The sequence below is a fragment of the Paramisgurnus dabryanus genome, chromosome 8 (assembly GCF_030506205.2).
Source record: "Paramisgurnus dabryanus chromosome 8, PD_genome_1.1, whole genome shotgun sequence".
NCBI lineage: Eukaryota > Metazoa > Chordata > Actinopteri > Cypriniformes > Cobitidae > Paramisgurnus > Paramisgurnus dabryanus.
Genome location: NC_133344.1, coordinates 7,703,948 through 7,721,502, shown reverse-complemented (window position 1 = coordinate 7,721,502; position 17,555 = coordinate 7,703,948). Strand labels below are relative to the sequence as shown.

The 17,555-nt window shown below is 39.2% G+C and overlaps 1 protein-coding gene and 1 non-coding gene across 3 annotated transcripts; both read right to left on the bottom strand.

Annotated features, from left to right (window-relative positions):
• Window positions 1-761: 761 nt before the first annotated feature.
• On the bottom strand, window positions 762-16,574 carry numa1 (nuclear mitotic apparatus protein 1). Of its 2 annotated transcripts, XM_065280433.2 has the most exons (24): window positions 16,506-16,574; window positions 16,019-16,068; window positions 15,705-15,784; window positions 15,547-15,626; window positions 14,275-14,360; window positions 11,724-11,792; window positions 11,509-11,599; window positions 11,250-11,397; window positions 9,769-9,905; window positions 9,574-9,685; window positions 9,376-9,493; window positions 9,133-9,273; window positions 8,897-9,010; window positions 4,235-8,713; window positions 3,921-4,130; window positions 3,520-3,671; window positions 3,156-3,441; window positions 2,765-2,963; window positions 2,521-2,657; window positions 2,035-2,379; window positions 1,871-1,957; window positions 1,522-1,752; window positions 1,346-1,395; window positions 762-1,009 (listed from the first exon to the last, which is right to left on the bottom strand). In XM_065280433.2, exons 2-23 carry the CDS (start codon window positions 16,058-16,060, stop codon window positions 1,384-1,386), a joined length of 7,356 nt encoding a protein of 2,451 aa, XP_065136505.1. In that variant the 5' UTR covers window positions 16,061-16,068; window positions 16,506-16,574; the 3' UTR covers window positions 762-1,009; window positions 1,346-1,383. The 2 variants fall into 2 exon arrangements, with proteins under 2 accessions (XP_065136505.1, XP_065136504.1); XM_065280432.2 differs by lacking the exon at window positions 1,346-1,395.
• LOC135771986 (small Cajal body-specific RNA 14) lies at window positions 14,420-14,548 on the bottom strand. The gene has a single exon (XR_010543187.1).
• Window positions 16,575-17,555: the final 981 nt, after the last annotated feature.

Genomic DNA, 17,555 nt, shown 5'->3' with positions numbered 1-17,555 from the left:
AGTCTTAAAAGTTAGTCATTAATTTTTTTCTTCAAGACTGATCATAACTGTTTTAAGTATGTTATAAAGAAAGGTAGATTTGTCTCATTTAAATACAAATAATAAGACTGATTAGCCCTAACTAATTGCTAGTTAGTCAGAATCATTCTTAAGACGCAGTCTTAATGTCACGGCTATGTTTATGAAACTGATTTGACTATTATGAGACCCTGCTTTTCTTATTCTGCTAATTCCCCACTTTTAATTGAAAATTGAAAAACACATACATCACTGCTTGCTAACCTGTAGTTATCGCTGCACATTAAACCAGGATTGCCAAAGACGACGTTACAGGGACACAGGAAGTATGGAAAGGGAGACGCAGCGTCTCGTTCCCTTCTCAGGGAACAAGAGTTACATACGTAACCAGAGACGTTTTCATTTGTCAAACACAACTATGCAAAAGCGCATTTTGGTATGAATCAACATTCACATAGAGAAGATATAAGCATTTAAAGCGAACAGTTTAGCACGTGTGCTTAAAAAGTCTACAATTTTTATATTATCATCCTACACTACACAGGGAATAATATGGATTTTTTCCAGAAAACTTCTTGCATAAAATAGATTCAAGCACTTTCAATGACCTGTATATCTATGTATGTTTATTTTCAAAAACTTCCCAGGGCCTTAAATTGTTTCCCCCAGATTCACAAACTTTCAAGGACCCATAGGAACCATGATTATGTAGCAAAGGGTGGAAATCTCATCAGCACATGTGGCATAAAGAACTTTATTCTCAAAAGAAAAAAAAGAAACACATTTAAATATAATACATATATAACCTATTAAATGAAACAGACAGGACAATAGTCATTAAGCTGACTGAATATTACAATTAAAACAAAAAATATGTGTAAAGAACAGAAACAAATCACAAAGGAAAGTGAATAGTTGTCTTTAAAACCCAGATGAATGAAGGCAGACTTTGGGTGGAATCTTCGATTTAAACTTTCATCCTGAATTTAATCTGTGGAGAGAAGATTTTTAATTAAAATAAATATTTCACATACTGTTCAATTTAGATATTACACTATATACACAAGATGCTCCTTAAGGATCTTTGCATATACTGTATAAAGTAGTTTAAGTCAGGTGAGATGTTGGGAGACCCAAGTGAAAACTGATCCCAAGTAAGTGCACTTCCACCACCAAACATATTTAACTCACAACCACAGCCACCAGTAAAGTTGAAACCAATGGTGAATAAACTCAGCCCACAGACATTTACATTTAAGCACTTAGCAGATGCTACACAGACAGACATGTAAAAGACACCCAATCCATAAAACATCAAAATACATACACTTAAACATCTCAGTATTAATCTGTCAGAACAGAGGGTCACTGTAATGCCTAAACAAACACAAAGCATTTTTATATACAAGTGCAATTTCTAGCCCTACACGAACCATAAATAATCATGAGCAACTATCTGTATCTTCATCAAATCCTGTATTCAGAGATAAATTGCTTTTGTACCTTTTTGGCATTAGAAGATTTGGGAGACTTGTTTCGGGGCGATTTTCCTCGAGTTGAGTCTATAGGAGATCTGCCGTTAACTGCAGATCGCAGGGCTCGACTCGCCACGGCAGGAGATTTTCGGGCGCTGTTGCGCAGCTTGTTGAGGCCTCTCTGCAGTCTGCTGTCTCCGCGACTGTTAGTCTTTGGAGTATTCACCACGGTGAACATGAGAGATTGTCTTCGGTCAGCCTAGAAATGGATGAAAGAAATATTTCTATGTGACACATACGCTTGATTGTTTTAACTTCAAACTTTTCGCTAACCTAGTACTAAAGCTTTAATCAAATCTATCACAAAGACTACATACGGGAGAGTTTGGAGGTCTGTTTTGACTGTTTGCATGCCTGCCTTTGGGCGTCATTGGTCGTGGGAAGCAGCTTGCCAACTTCTTTGTCTGTGGAAAATTATTTTTAGTTAATGATAATTATGTAAAAAAACAATAATCAAGCAAGTATAGCCATTCTTGTGTACCTCTGGTGTATCAGGGCCTTGCAATTGGGATCCATGGCGTTTGGGAGCCAACGGGCTACGTGTATTCGCTGATGCTCGCGTGGGTGCGGTTGTTTTTGTGTTCTGTGCAGCCCGGTGAGCAGCAGTGCTGGATCGGATCTGACCGGGTAACATGGTGGAGCGTTGGGGCTGCGATTGTGCATGAGCCTGGTTTGAGCTTGTTCCAGGTGCCAGAGAGTAGCGTCGAGAGTTTAGGGAATCCAGAATCTGACCCGGTATCATGGATGCACGCCGAATCGTCTCATCTGGATCACCCATCCGCATGTCATCATCTGTTATGGTGAACGAGGGAAGTCCCAGACTGGGCTAAAAAAGGATGTAGATTTTAATTTCATAAAAACAGGTTGAAAACTAACATCATTAGAGACAACAAACAGAATGTAAAAAAGCATTTAGGGTTAATGAGTTGAAACAGAGATGAATACATCTCATCTAACTCTTTATTACCCTGGACTCCAGCGGGTAGCTGCTCTTCAGGTGAGGCAGGCAGGCTTTGTTTCGTGCCTGCAGTTCAGCGATGCGCATCCAGTCATCAGCAGCGTGCTCAGGTTCATTCTCTGCCCCGATACAGAATGTACTGGTGGCTACACAAACACACAAGTCAACAATGTGCTATAACAAAATCACATGGTGTACCTGAATCCAAGGACGTCTAATGACTAACTTATTTACTTAAGGTGCAAAAATTTACCTCGTGCTGGGACAACATTGTGCACAGCACTTCTGCGATATCCAGGCAGACTTTGTAGTTTGTCGGTTTTTGATAAAGCACCTTCCTCTGAGAGGTCCAGGGAGAAAGGTCGTGAGTGTTGTGTTGCCAGGTTAGGTTGAGATCGGGCAGAGTGCAGACTAGAAAATGACTCCTCCCCTTCAACACTTTCTAGTGCCTTCTAAACAAACAAAAGAGTCATCTTAATCTTCATCCTCTAGTACAGCAGGTATACACATTATCTCTCTTTCGATAAATTTTCTTTATTTGGATATGCAAAATGCATAGATGCGAGTTAGGTATAAACAGCAAAATCCGATTTAACAAATAATATTTCAACACATGTTGCAGATGGATTTTGTGCGTCCCTTACCTTGGCCATGGTGATGTTGATAACCTGTGTAGTGCGTCGCCTGCGGGCTGAGGCCGTGAGTTTCTTAGTGGAGTCGACCACAAGATCACCAAAAGAAGTGATACTTGTCTCCAGTTTGCGTTCGAGGGCATCATTTCGATCACCTTTTCGCTTGTTGCCTTGTTGAGCAATAGGTGTGAAATAGAGAGTCTCAAGGGATTCTGAGCCCAGGGCACGACGTTTAGCAGCCAAACGCTCAGAGCTACGTACCAACGGAGTGCTGGACTCACCGGGCATTGCTGAATGACTGCCAAAGTGAGGAAAAGACATGAGTAACCTGGAGACAACTCTGCATGATATAGGTAGATTGGGTTTGTGCAGTTACCTGTCAGGGTTGAGTGAATCGTTCAGCTCCAAGCTATCTGTGCTGGTGTCCTGCCGTGTTTCTGCGCCTCTCATGTACAGATCTTCCCTGTGTCTCACCTTTTCAAATTCAATATTTTTGTGCTCTCTCAGCTGTCTGTTAGCAAAGTCCACCTAAAGCAAACAAACTCCAAATTGAGACAAGGCAGAAGTATTGCAAAGACTCTAAACTTCTTAAATTCTCTAAAAACATCCTAGCCAGACTATTACATAAAATCTTCATATCTGCCATAACATTCACTTTAATTATAAGTTAATATCTTATAATTTTCTTCTGTAATTTGCATTGTTGTATGAACATCTTGGAACAATACAGGTCTGGATCAAAAATGATGGCATTACTATAAACATTTACAAACTAACCTGAGCCTCCAAGCTGTTAACTTTGGTTACAAGTTTCTTCTCCTGGGTCTTCGCCTGGTCTAGTTCCATGCGAGCCAATGTCATCTCTGTCTCCAGAGCCTTGACCTCCCTTTTGCTGGCCTCCAGTGAGTCCTCAAGATTCTTGTTCATCTCCTGAGCCTCCACCAACAGCTGCTTTTTACCATTATAGTGAGTTATTGCTTTCTCCACCTGAAAAAACCCCCAAGACTACCATTTAAAACTATTCTCCTTTAAAGAGGTGTATCAAATAGTATCTAGTAATTAGGGTGCAAGAGACAAAAATCAAACTAGACCTGTGCTTTGTAGTGTTCTACTGCTTCTGACTTTATCTTCAGTTGCTCCAAAAGTTCCTGATTCTGCTCCTCCAACTGTCGAGCAGCCTTTTTAAGAGCAAGGATGGAGCCACTTTGCTCCTCTACCTTTAACTCCAGCTCAGCTCGAATTCTCTGGGATGCATCACATTCTCTCTGTAGAGACTGGCTAAGTGAGGACAGGTGGTCTCTTTCCTTGTTCATTGTATCCAAATTCTGCTGGCACTCATTCAGTTGTTGCTTCTCATCAAGAAGTTCAACAATCCTCTTCTCTAGGTCCACCTTTGCTTTATGTGACTCAAAAACATCTTTCTCCTTTTGCTGATAAAGCACTTCCATCTCTTTCAGCTTCTGGCCCACAGACTTCAGGATACTATCCTTTTCTGCAGCATCACAACTAGCAGTTTTAAATTGTCCCTGTAAAATTCCAATCTTTTCCTCCAGCTCTTTGCGGAGATCATTTTCAGACTGTATGGCACTTAATTGTTGATTTTTCACTTCATCTTGAAGTAAACTTATTTGAGCTTTCCTCTCAGAGGCAAGAGTGGAAACCTCTAGTATTTTAGCTTGAAGTTCACTCACATTCTTCTCAAGCTCTTGAGCATTTTCTTTAAGGACCTCTTGTTGGGAAAGCTCATTTTGAAGCAAGGCAAGTTCAGATTCCTTCTGTGAAGCTATAGTTGTCACCTCCTCCAATCGATTGTTAAGGGCATCCAAGTTCTTCTTTAATGTGTTGTGTTCAACCTCTAACACAGCCATTTCCTGTTGTTTTTTCACCTGATTCTCTTGGTAATGGCAGATTTCCTCTTTGAGTGATGTTACTTCAGCTGACAGGTGGTCTCTTTCTTTCCTCATTGTTTCCAAATTTTGTTGGCACTCATTCAAATGTTGTTTCTCATCAAGAAGCTCAACAATTCTCCTTTCCAGATCCTCCTTTGCCTGATGCGTCTCAAAGACATCTTTCTCATTTTGTTGCTCCATCTCCCTCACCTTCTCATCCAAAGACTGCTGGAGACGATCTTTTTCTGCAGCATGATGACTGGCAGTTTCCAGCTGCACCTGTAAAGTTCCAATTTTCTCCTCCAGCTCCCTGCGGAGATCATCTTCAGACTGTTTGGCCCTCAACTGATGATCAGTCAGCTTTTCTTGAAGAGAAGTCACACAGGCTTCCCTCTCAGAAGCAAGAGTAGACACTTCAAGGATTTTAGCCTGAAGGTCACTCACCTTTCTCTCAAGATCTTCACACTTAGCGTTCTCAAGTTCTTGAGCTGTTTTTCTAAGGATCTCTTGTTGGTGAAGCTCATTTTTCAGCAAGAGAAACTCTGATTCCTTTTGTGAGCATGTAGACGTCACCTCCAGCAACTGCACCTTAACGGCAGCCAGGTTCTCCTTTAATGTGTTGCATTCAACTTCTATAAGAGACCTCTCATGTTGTTTCTGCATTTCATTCTCCTGGTAACTGTGTACTTCCTCTTTAAGAGATGTTATTTCAGCTGACATTTGGTCTCGTTCCTTTTTCAAGATGTCTAAATTCTGCTGACACTCATTTAGCTGTTGTTTCTCAACATAATGCTCAACAATCCTCTTCTCCAGAGCCTCTTTGGTCTGATGCACCTCAATGACAGTTTTCTCCTTTTGCTGGCAAAGCAGTTCCACCTCCCTCAGCTTCTTTTCCAAAGACTCCAGCTGTTGTTCTTTATCTGCAGCAACAGAATTGGCAACATCTAAATCTCCTTGTAGGGAGCCAACCTTCTCTTCCAGCTTTTTGTTGAGATCATCTTCAATTTGTTTTGCTCTCAACTGCTGATCCTTTATCTCATTTTGAAGTGAAATTACTTGAGCTTCTCTCTCACAGGCCAGAGCAGAAACCTCTTTAATCTTGGCTTGAAGCTCACTCGTCGTTTTCTCAAACTCTTCACACTTGACTGTCTCAAGCTCCTGAGCCTTTTTTCTATGGGTCTCTTGTTGGGTAAGCTCCTGCTGAAGCAAGAGGAGCTCAGATTCCTTCTGAGAAGCGGTTGCTGTCACCTCCACCAACTGGCTCTGAAGAGCAGCCAAGTTTTCCTTCAAAGCATTGTGGTTAGCCTCCAGCACAGAAATTTCCTGTTGTTTCTGTTGTTCATTTTCTAGGGAATGGCATATTTCCTTCTTGAGAGATGTCACTTCAGCTGAAAAGTTGTCCCTTTCCTTCCTTATAAGGTCTAAATTCTGCTGGCACTCAGTCAGTTGATCTTTCTCAACATAAAGCTCAACAATCCTCTTTTCCAGGTCCACCTTTGCCTGATGGGTCTCAAGGACATCTTTCTCCTTTTGTTGGCAAAGCTGTTCCATCTCCCTCAGCTTCTGTTCCAAGGACTCCAGCAGTCGTTCTTTAACTGCAACAACAGAATTGGCAGCATCTAGATCTCCTTGAAGGCAGCCAACCTTCTCTTCCAGCTTTTTGTTGAGATCATCTTCAGTTTGTTTTGCTCTCAACTGCTGATGGTTTATCTCATTTTGAAGTGAAATTACTTGAGCTTCTTTCTCACAAGACAGAGCGGAAACCTCTTGAATCTTGGTTTGAAGCTCACTCACCTTTCTCTCAAATTCTTCACACTTGACTGTCTCAAGCTCCTGAGCGCTTTTTCTCAGGGTCTCTTGTTGGGCAAGCTCCTGTTGAAGCAAGAGGAGCTCAGAATCTTTCTGAGAAGCAGTAGCTGTCACCTCCACCAACTGGCTCTGAAGAGCAGCCAAGCTTTCCTTTAAAGCATTGTGGTTAGCCTCCAGCACAGAAATTTCCTGTTGTTTCTGTCGTTCATTTTCTAGGGAACGGCATATATCCCCTTTGAGAGATGTCACTTCAGCTGAAAGGTGGTCCCTTTCCTTCCGCAATAGGTCTAACTTCTGTTGACACTCAATAAGTTGATCTTTCTCAACATAAAGCTCAACAATCCTCTTTTCCAGGTCCACCTTTGCCTGATGCGCCTCAAGGACTTCTTTCTCCTTTTGTTGGCAAAGCTGTTCCATCTCCCTCAGCTTCTGTTCCAAGCACTCCAGCAGTTGTTCTTTATCTGCAGTAACACACTTGGCAGCATCTAGTTTTCTTTGAAGGGTGTCAATCTTTTCTTCCAGCTCTGAGCGAAGACCATCTTCAGATTGTTTGGCTCTCAGCTGCAGATCCTTTATCTCTTCCTGAAGAGAAGTCACGAAAGCAGCCCTCTCTGAGGCAACAGAAGAGACCTCTAGGATTTTGGCTTGAAGTTCACTTACAGTCTTCTCAAACCTGACTGTCTCAAGCTCCTGGGCTTCTTTTCTAAGGTTTTCTTGATGGCAAAGTTCCTGTTGAAGCAAGATGAGCTCAGATTCCTTCTGGACACTCATAGTTTTTACCTCAGCCAACTGGTTCTGAAGAGAAGTCGCATTTTCCATCAGCACTTTGTGTTCTGCCTCTAAAACAAAAAACTCCTGTTGTTTCTGCAGTTCGTTTTCATTGTAGTGACAGATCTTCTCTTTCAAACATGTTACTTCAGCTGACAAAGACATCATTTCCTCCTGTTTCTTTGATGCAGTTAAAGAAGCACAACAAAGTTCTTGCTGAAGTTTCTTAATAGTATCCTCATGGTCTTTACTAATTGTTTTAATCATTTCATTTATTTCAACATTTTGTTCCTTCACAAGCTTTAACTCGTGGTCTAAAGAGTCATACTCTTTACTCAAATTTCTGATTTCTTCATCCTTTAGAGATATTTGCTCTGATAGTTGCAAAATTTGGCTTTGAAGGCTCTCAATTTGGGTCACTGCTTGACTAACCTTGTTCTCTTCCTCTGTTTTCTCTTGTCTTAGAAAACTGATTTGCCCTTGAAGATCTCCAATGGCCTTCAGATGCTCATCAATTTCCTGTCGCATTGTCCATGCTTCCTTTTTTAAGGAATCCTTCTCTTGTAACAAATTCTGATGATCTTTTAACTTCTCCTCGTATTCCCCAAGGGTTGCTTTGGCACTCTGCAAGTCTACAACGAGGGCGTTAAGAGAATCCTGCTGTGATGCTCGCTCTGTTTCCAACCCCTGGATCTCAGCCTGTAGAGCATTGACCATCTGGTCTAAAGAGGCTACCTTCTCTTCCAGCTCCCCTTTCTGTTGGCGAAGGTCCGCAGAGATCTTGATCTCCGCTGTCAACTGAACTTCCACCTGTTGCATCCGAGAAACGTCACTTTCCAGAGCGTCTATCTGTGCGGTAAGCATTTCCTTCTGGGCCTGGAAAGCCTGCTGTAGTGTCTCTCTCTCCATACGGATGCTGCTAATGGACTGTTCCAAATCAAACACCACAATCTGAAGTCTTTTTGTTTCCTTTTCAAAAGAGCCTCTCTCCTCAGCCAGTAATGCCTCAACCTCTGCTTTTTCCTTCTGAAGGCATGAAATAGTGTCTTGAAGTTGAGCAAGTTTAAGAGTTAGATCCGCCAAGTCCTGTTTAAGCTTTTCCCACTAGGAATATAAAAAAGATTAATTAGAAAATGAGTAAAAATTGAATGGGTTTAGTTAAGTGTATACCTGAAAACAAAGCCAATTTTACTAACTAAGCATTATACAAAATATATCTAATAGCAAATGCATTTAACTTCAGAAGATTAAATTAATTCTGAATTTATTTTAGACAGAACATCTGACCTCCATGATGGGACCAAGAACCTCTCCTCTCTCCTGATTTTGAACCTTATTAAGTTCATCCTCTAGAGCAGAGATCTTTCCTTGTAAGATCTGAACCTGCTCACTTAGGTACTCCTGAAGAGGGAGAAGAGGAAAGATGACAAACCCCACTAGTTAGAAAGAACAAAGCAAGAGTAAAGCAAACCCTTAATGCAACGATAATAAGAATTTGTTTTTGAAAGAAGTAAATGGTTCACCCTGTGTGTGACGGCCTCATGCAGCTCTTTCTCTAGATACTCCCTTCTGTTCGTCCACTCAGCTTCTGACGATTCGTGGGCAAGCGTGAGCTTAGCAACTTCCTCCTCGGCTCTTGCCAGCTGGGCAAAGACATTTCGTACCTTAAGGGACCAAAAACAGAGTCAGTAAAAGTCAACCCAATCTGATCAAATATTTTCAAGAAATGGCAGAGCAGAAAACAGAAAGAGAAACCAGAATCTGACCTGAGCAGCAAGAGTCCCATTCTCCTCTGTCAGATCGTCAATCTTTTTCTCTTTCTGAGAGTTGTCCGTTTTTAGGTCTTGACATTGCTTTAGTACCTCATGTACTCTATGAAGAAGACTGTTAAAAGAAAAAACAACTTAAAGCGTGAAATTTGTTCAGTATCTTTTATTCTTGACCTCAGTGGTCTTGCATCTCACCTCTCGTTCTTCTCCTGGAGCTCCAGCAGAGCAGCTTTATGGTCCTTCTCCAACTGTCCCTGTTCCCGCAGCAGACGGTCTACTCTGTGATGCAGCTGAGAGATCAGGCCCTCTGTGTGCCAAAGGAGGAAACATTTAAGGGAAACCAGCAATAACCTCACAACATAAAACCCACAAGAATGACATCTGAGATACCTTTCTCTAAGATAATGTTCCTCTGACTGGCCAGCTCTTTTTCAAGTTCATCTCTGATGTCGCCCTCTTCTGCCAATTCCTTACGGAGCTTCTTTAGCTGGAAATGTGGCGTGCTCATTATGTCCTGTATCGGAGAGCTGGAGATCATGGATATACAAGTATTATTTGATTGTATAATATCTCAACTTCGTAAAACAATATATATTCCATTATATAATCTATTAAAGCTCTCGGCACATATACGTTCATAAAATACAAATTACTTTCGCTTCAAATCTGCTCAATCCTGGTCTCATGCCATTCAGAAATACCGCTCTGTTCGCATGGTCATATAACAAATGCTTATTTACAAAAAATCATGTCAGACGCACTTAGAGGTACTTCAATTATTTTTGACATCAGAAGGATGCTGCCCATGTGTTACCGTAGCTCAGCTGGTAAAGCAATGCCTCACTGTGCGTTCACACCGGATGCGACACATTAGTCGCGTGATGCTGGACGCTTGAACATTTTGAGTTAACTTGCTTCATTCGTACGTGAAATTCTAGTCATCCAAGACATTGACGCGGAAATTTGCGTAATCGGAGGGTCTTCTGTGACTCCGCTTGCTTCCTGTAATCAAATCACTACTAGAGCAAGCTCCTGATTGGTTAACCTGGCGCAAATATCCGCCAAAGTTTAGATTTTCAACTCGCGCATTTCCCACGGCAACGCTCAATTCGCACGTATCGCGCTGCAGGATGGCTGTTCGTGTCTTTGCATTGAGTTAACATGTAAATTACTCACGCTTGCCGCCTCTTCCGCGTCTGGTGTGAACGCAAAGTTAGGAGTGCAAAAGGTCATGGGTTTGATTCCCAGAGAGCTTTGGATAAATGTGTGTATCAAATGCTTAAATGTAAATCTCTAACTGTCATTACTGAACAACACTTTATCAGTCAATCATGGTCGACTGAGATTAATGCATTTCTCTTGTGATACATAGCTGTATTATGCAGGATTCTTTCAACGTATAAAGGGGGTCGCACACCGGCAGCGCAGCTCAGCGGCGTGCCGTTCTAAAAAAACTGAACACATTGTTTTCTATGAGTACACGCACACCGGCGGCGGCAGGTGGCGCGGACAGCTTTGACTCAGCAAGTTGCTCGCGCCACACAGCGCCACTCACATAGTTTAACATTAAATAACATCCTATTTGTCCCAAATCATTAACTATTAACATTGGCTGCTAACATATATTTTGCATTTCGAAGGAGACGCTATCTGACAAAGCTCACGCTATTTAATGTGCACTTCCAGTTCACGATACCTACGAGTTGTCGTAGACGCGACTCAACGAGATGCTGAGCTGCGCGGCCGGTGTGCGACCCCCTTGAGAGTTAAGTTCTTTTAACTACCTAGAGCAATAGGAATAGTAAAAAATATAACATTATAACCCAGGTGGGCACAATTACTCCAATCACACAAGTATAGAGGACACCTACCCATCTGAGTTGGAGGCCACAGTGCAGAGCTCCTGAAATTGAACTCTGGGTGGACGATGAAAGCGACTGAAGAGTGGAGACTCATCATCGATGTAAAATGACGAACCGGCTCCGCTGTCAGAGCTGGAGCTCGAGACGTTCATCACAGCTACACAACGATATTTATAACAGCAAATTATACTTATAAACACTTCAGTTACAAAGTGCGTAATGAAAATGGAGCAGACTGGTGAGCAAATGTCCTCAAGTGGATACTTACAATCCTGAGTCAGAAACTGATCTAGGCCTTCATCTAAAGACAAACCCTCCGCGTTGTCTTTTACAAAGTGAAACATGGAAGCAATCACCGCCTGAACAAGAAATGGAGAGGGAGAGATGGACAAAGGTCAAAACCTGTGCTAGTGTTTCACATTATGTTGCATTAACACTAAATAGTTGGATAGTAAGTCGTTGTGGTCATTTGTAAAGACAAACCTCTGTACTTGTGCTCATAGGTACAAGGTTCTTCTTTTTAAAACTGCAGTAACAAAGCAGAAGCGCCACCTGTGTAAAAACATTAAAAACACATGAATACTCAACATACAAACAAATGCAATTCTGTGAAACACAGATGTATTGTGTTAAAGTTGCTCTCAATCTCCAATAAGAACAAAAAAAGCATATAATACCTGGGTGCTAAATTTGACAAAATCTTTTATAAGGCACTGTCCCCAATTCAAGACCCTGATAATCTTTTTCTTGGCAGAAGTTTACATTTATTCACAATATATACCACAAGATATACTGTAAGAATGCCAATATCACAAACATAGATTCGACAATGGCTTGCAATAACTAACTGATTTTAATACTTTAAAAAGTTATGAAACATGAGCGTGTTGCTTTTTCCAGAAAGAATATGAAACATGTATGTTAGTTGTATCATTCTCAGTTCTTAAACATTTTAATATAATTTAAAGTGATTTGACAAACCTAAAGCATTATCGTATTGCATATCCCATACGGCAAAAATATATTTCTCTGGGCAAAATATGTTTTATATAAAAGCTAAATACATTTTGTAGAAAGTAAAGCTTAAAATTATTTTTTAATTTAAATACGTTTAGTTTTAACCCTCATATATCAACATAGATTTTAAAATAGATTTCTGTGGCAACAAATATATTCCTAATTTTAAACCCCATACGGCAAAAAATATATTTTTCTTGGTCAAAAATTAAATGTTTGTAAAGTATGTATGAAATCTAAAATTTTATAAAGTACATTTTTGCAGTTGAAATATACTTAATTTTAACCTTTTTAAATGTATTATGTATACAGGTTTTTCTTACAAATTCCAGTGCAACATAAATAAAAACATATTTATTTTTACTATTTCAAAAATAAAAATACTTGTGAAAAATAGATTTTTTTAATATATTTCAATTTTTTTGCCTTTTTATATTTTTTAATTTTTTTGCTGCATGGGATCATGTATTATTTAGCAAGTTCTCGCATATCACACTTTTCTTCAATATCGTGCAGCCCTAGTTTATAGTTAGCATTTAACACGGTTACTTATATGTGACTCTGGGCCACAAAACCATAAGTCGCATATTTGTAGCAACAGCCAACAATACATTGTATGGATCAAAATGATCAGTATTATAGGGAAAAATCATTAGAATATTAAGGAAAGATCATGTTTCATGAATTACATTTCCTACTGTAAATATATAAAAATGTATTTATCATTAGTAATATGTGTTGCTAAGGACTTCATTTGAACAACTTTAAAAGGCAATTTTTGCGCCCTCAGATTTTCAAATAGTTGAATCTCAACTAGTGCTGCACAATTAATCGCATCGCAATCGCGATGTCAGCCTGTGCAATTATATGACAGCAAAATGTTGCAATTATATTAAATAAATAAATGTGTGGACATGTTAACACAAACTTTCTGATAACAGTTTGATGATTTTCCTTGCGGTTTAAAAAAAAGAAAGAAAAATGAACAAAAACGGCAATGCACGTGTGGCATGCACGTGTGTGGTGTGCTTCGTCACTTATAGCGAAGATGGATGCAGAGGAGGTTGACAGTGATCTGGTAGCTAAAAAAAAACTCTATGTCTGTTGTATGGCGGTATTTTGGATTTAGGATTACTGACACTGAGCAGTTGCTACATCACGTGGCAATACGAAAACATTTCTAGTTTTACAAATACAAATTTTAGCTAAACTGTGCGTGGATTTTCTTTAAAACCCATCAAGTTGACTCATGATACCATTTAGTATAATCGCAATCGCACATTGCAATTTTAGCATCAATAACCGCAATGGGAAAAATTACCCAAATCGTGCAGCCCTAATCTCAACCAAATATTGTCCTATCCCATCAAACCATACATCATTGAAAAGGCCATTTATTGTTTTGATGTATAAATCTCAAAAAAAAAAAAAAAAAAAAAAAATTTACCCTAAGGGGGCAGGCACACCAAAGCTTTTAAGCCCACGGCCAACGTATGTTTTCATTTGTTTCCAATGGAAGCGTGGCGTTTTTCAAAAATGCCAGCAGCTGGAGTTTTTTTCTGCTCTGAAAGCCGGCGCAAAGAGGTGAAAAATATTCAACTTTGGGTGAAACACTCAGCTTGTCAATGTCAGCTCTCACAAGGCCGTCTAATCACAGTGGATGAGGGGCGTGATAAACATCACAACAACCAACCAGCTCATCGTTCAACAACTGATAATTAAAGCAGAAGTTTCAGCTACCAAAGCGCTCGGCTAAAGAAAGCTGGCAGTCGGCTGTAATAAAGCTGTACGCTGGGCGTCTTCAGCTGTGTTAAAACGCTTTGGTGTGCACGCCCCCTTATGACTGATTTTGTGCTCCAGGGTACATGGGTCCAGAATCTCTCTAGGGGACGTGAAAATATTTTAAGGGTAAACTATTCACATGTACACAAAAAAATTTCTGGAATAAGTTAAACAACGTGTATCTGCTGTGACCGGACTCTATTTCAGTGTAAGAATAATTAATCCAAACACACACCTTGGCGAGCTGAAGCTCCACGTCAACTCCTTGATTTATCTTCTGTGAGATGAGAGAACTTTGTGTTCTGCTGAAGTGAAAGTCATCTGCAAATGAGATGTAAACATTATATTCAAGGCATGCATACTTTTACGATCTCAAAATAAATGTGTGGAACCATCGCACAGAGAACCCAAACACTTTACAGGCTCTGTCGGCAGGAACCAGCATCACTCTGTGTGGTGTCCAGGACTACAGCACAGCTCTGATCAGCAGTCACATTAGGACAAACCACAGTTTGACACTCATTTATGGTGCTATGGACTAATATCAAACCTCAAAGGATTATTCTTGCAGATTTAAAATAGTTATTGTATTAAATAATCAAATTCAACAGAACATAAAGTCGCCATGAAAAGGAAGTAGCAACGGTTTAATTTTCCCTGTGGGGATGTTTATCCAAATAAAACAGCTTCTGAAATGAAAAAGGCAGGGCTGGACTTGAATTCATCCGTCGAGAACTGATTGGATTGTTTGAAGTTGGGTAATTTTGCTATTTGCTTATCGCTGCACTCTTTCCCGGACCCCACCCACCTGCCATACCATTTGACCGAAAGTAAAAAGAGATCGTTGAGGAGGAAGGAGATTTGCATTTTTTATTTAAGATTATGAGGGCACATGAAATTTCAATAAATAAATAAATAATAATAATAATGAAGCACTCAGATAAATCTTTTTTTTTAAATACAAAATTACAGTTTTTATTTCAATTTTATTGCAACTTTAAAGGGATAGTTCACCCAAAAATGAAATGTCATCATAATGTACTCATCCTCAAGTTGTCCCAAACCTGTATAGATTTCTTTCAAATGGAGATATTTTAAAGAATATTTATAACCAAATAGATTTGGGGCACCATTCACTTCCATATTATTATTTTTCTACCATAGAAGTCAATGGTGCCCCAGATTTGTTTAATTACAAACATTCTTTAAAATATTTATTTAAAACAAAGACATTTATACAGGTATGAAACAACTTTTATGAAACAACATCTAAAGTTGACAGAATTGTCATTTTTGGGTGAACTATCCCTTTAACTTGTATTGAAGCCAAAACATTTCTTTAAAGTAAACTGGCCAGCGGTTTAATTATTAAACCACTACAATTGCTTTACACTAAAAAACTTAAGAACAAAATAAAACCATTGACTACAGCACGTAATGTAATGCTACTGATTCAGAACATAGACATAAAATTGCAAAAGGACACAAGCATAGATTTTAAACTTACTGTGCAAAATGTTCAAGACGATTTCCACTTTGTTATCAAGTGGTAAAGACTTTAACTGTTCACATTCCTCTTTCTCCTGTCTGAAAAGCAAGAAGTGAACGTTATAGTAAAGTATTTTCACAGATTAAACTACAATTGAGTTTCAAATCATAACTTACAATTTGCAGCAGATTCTCATGAGCATGTCCTTTATGTGAACGGACTGTCTGAAGGGTTCGTCTGGAAACATGCCATTCATCTGTCAGGAGAACAGGAGTCAATAAAATCATTTCTTGAAATGTTACATGGATGACAACTTATTCACAATTCCTATTTTTATTCCAGAAGTCTACAAAATGTGGGTCATCTGTGGATGACACTTATAGTGTAAGTTAGCTGAATATATGTCCTGCTTGGTTAGCTGGTTTATCAGTAAGTGATTTAATGGTATTTGCCAAACAAGAAACTCATACATTATGTAAGAAATACATACCCATATGGAAAGAGCCTCCGCCTTTACCTTATTTACCTTCATGGCGGACTCTAAAAGACAGATTTCAAAATATTACATTAAATTATAAACAGCTTTTATGTTAGATGTAAACTGGACAAACAGGCTGATATTTTAATATGCAGCTAACGTTACATAAATAAAAACACCCATATGCATTACTACTGCTGCAACTTCATTTGGTTTTAAATTATACATTTTACTTACAACGAAGCTTACAATACAATACATGTTGAATCATACATTTGGTAGACAAAAATAGACTACATACAAACATATAGTTATAACAATGCCCAAACGCACAATTAAAACTAAACGTATAACAACAAAAAGGTCATTTTGCGCTCTTTGTGTACATGTTCACTCTGACTAAACGTTACTAGTTTTAACAACTTGACATCGCGACAAAACTAATTCGCTTATATGATAGCCTATAAAGTGAAATATAATAACAAAACAATGTTTTTACCGTGAGTGCAGGACGAATTAAAACTGAGACGCGCATGCAAACTATCCCCGAAACATTTTCAAATTCAAAATTGTGACGCGTGCTGTAACTAAACGCCCATTGGTCCATCACCTGTCCACGTAACGCTATTTCCTCTCCTCTAATTGGATATGTTGAATCAAAGTGACCAATGAAATGTCTCGATCTGCAAGCAACGCCCCGCCCCTTTAGAAAAATTCCAGTTCAAGTACACAGCGAAAGCAAAATGCCTCGAAATGGCGCATATCGTGTTAATAGTTTTAGATATTAACAAAAAATAAATGATTGTCATATTTTAAAAACAAATAAATAAACGTAACGAAATCAAGCGGAAAACGAATGTTTTAAGTAAACTGAGCGTCACCACACTGCGCAGGCAGTTTGATCGCATATGACTTCAAAGTACCGCGAGAGCAACTCAAAAGCTATGCATTTGACTCGCTCTCGCGGTACTTCAAAGTCACCCAGTGTTTTTAGTTGTAATGGACAAATAAACCACATGTCGATGAATATTTCTAAATGATTTAAGTATATTATTTTATTATTTTTACATTCCCACTGTATTTTAAAGGTACACAATGTTAAATGCTCTCTTATTTGTAAGTCACTTACCCTAACTCACACTGCGATAATTGTTTTGTTGTTGTTTTCAAAGATTTACAAAAATTACAATTTAAATGCACACTTCACCCTGAAATAAAAAAAGTCTGATGTCATTCGAAATATGTATGAATTTATTTCTTCGGCAGAACACACAAAAAATGATGAAAGGCTCAATTTTGTATTATTTCAAATATCTTGGATGGTAAAAGTCATTATGTGGGTGCAGTAATATGAAAAGGCTTGATGTAAAGAGCTGTATCAGAACTATCAGTGATTTTCCACTCCGTCTGTACTTTTAATGTTCTTGACACAACAGGTGCTGAAACTGCACATAGGATCCTGTTACAAACCTCACTCTCCTGTGCATAGCAACAGTAATCACATATAAATAAATATCACAGTCACTCCCAAAATCTAAACCACTGAAGT

What these genes read in the sequence shown, in the direction of transcription:
- numa1 (XM_065280432.2), bottom strand. Translation starts at nt 16,060, where the DNA reads ATGAAGGTAAATAAGGTAAAGGCGGAGGCTCTTTCCATATGG. An exon ending in TTCTTGGTCCCATCATGGAG is followed by an intron (nt 8,714 to 8,896) that starts GTCAGATGTTCT and finishes TTATATTCCTAG; the next exon opens with TGGGAAAAGCTTAAACAGGA. An exon ending in CAATGTTGTCCCAGCACGAG is followed by an intron (nt 2,658 to 2,764) that starts GTAAATTTTTGC and finishes GTGTTTGTGTAG; the next exon opens with CCACCAGTACATTCTGTATC.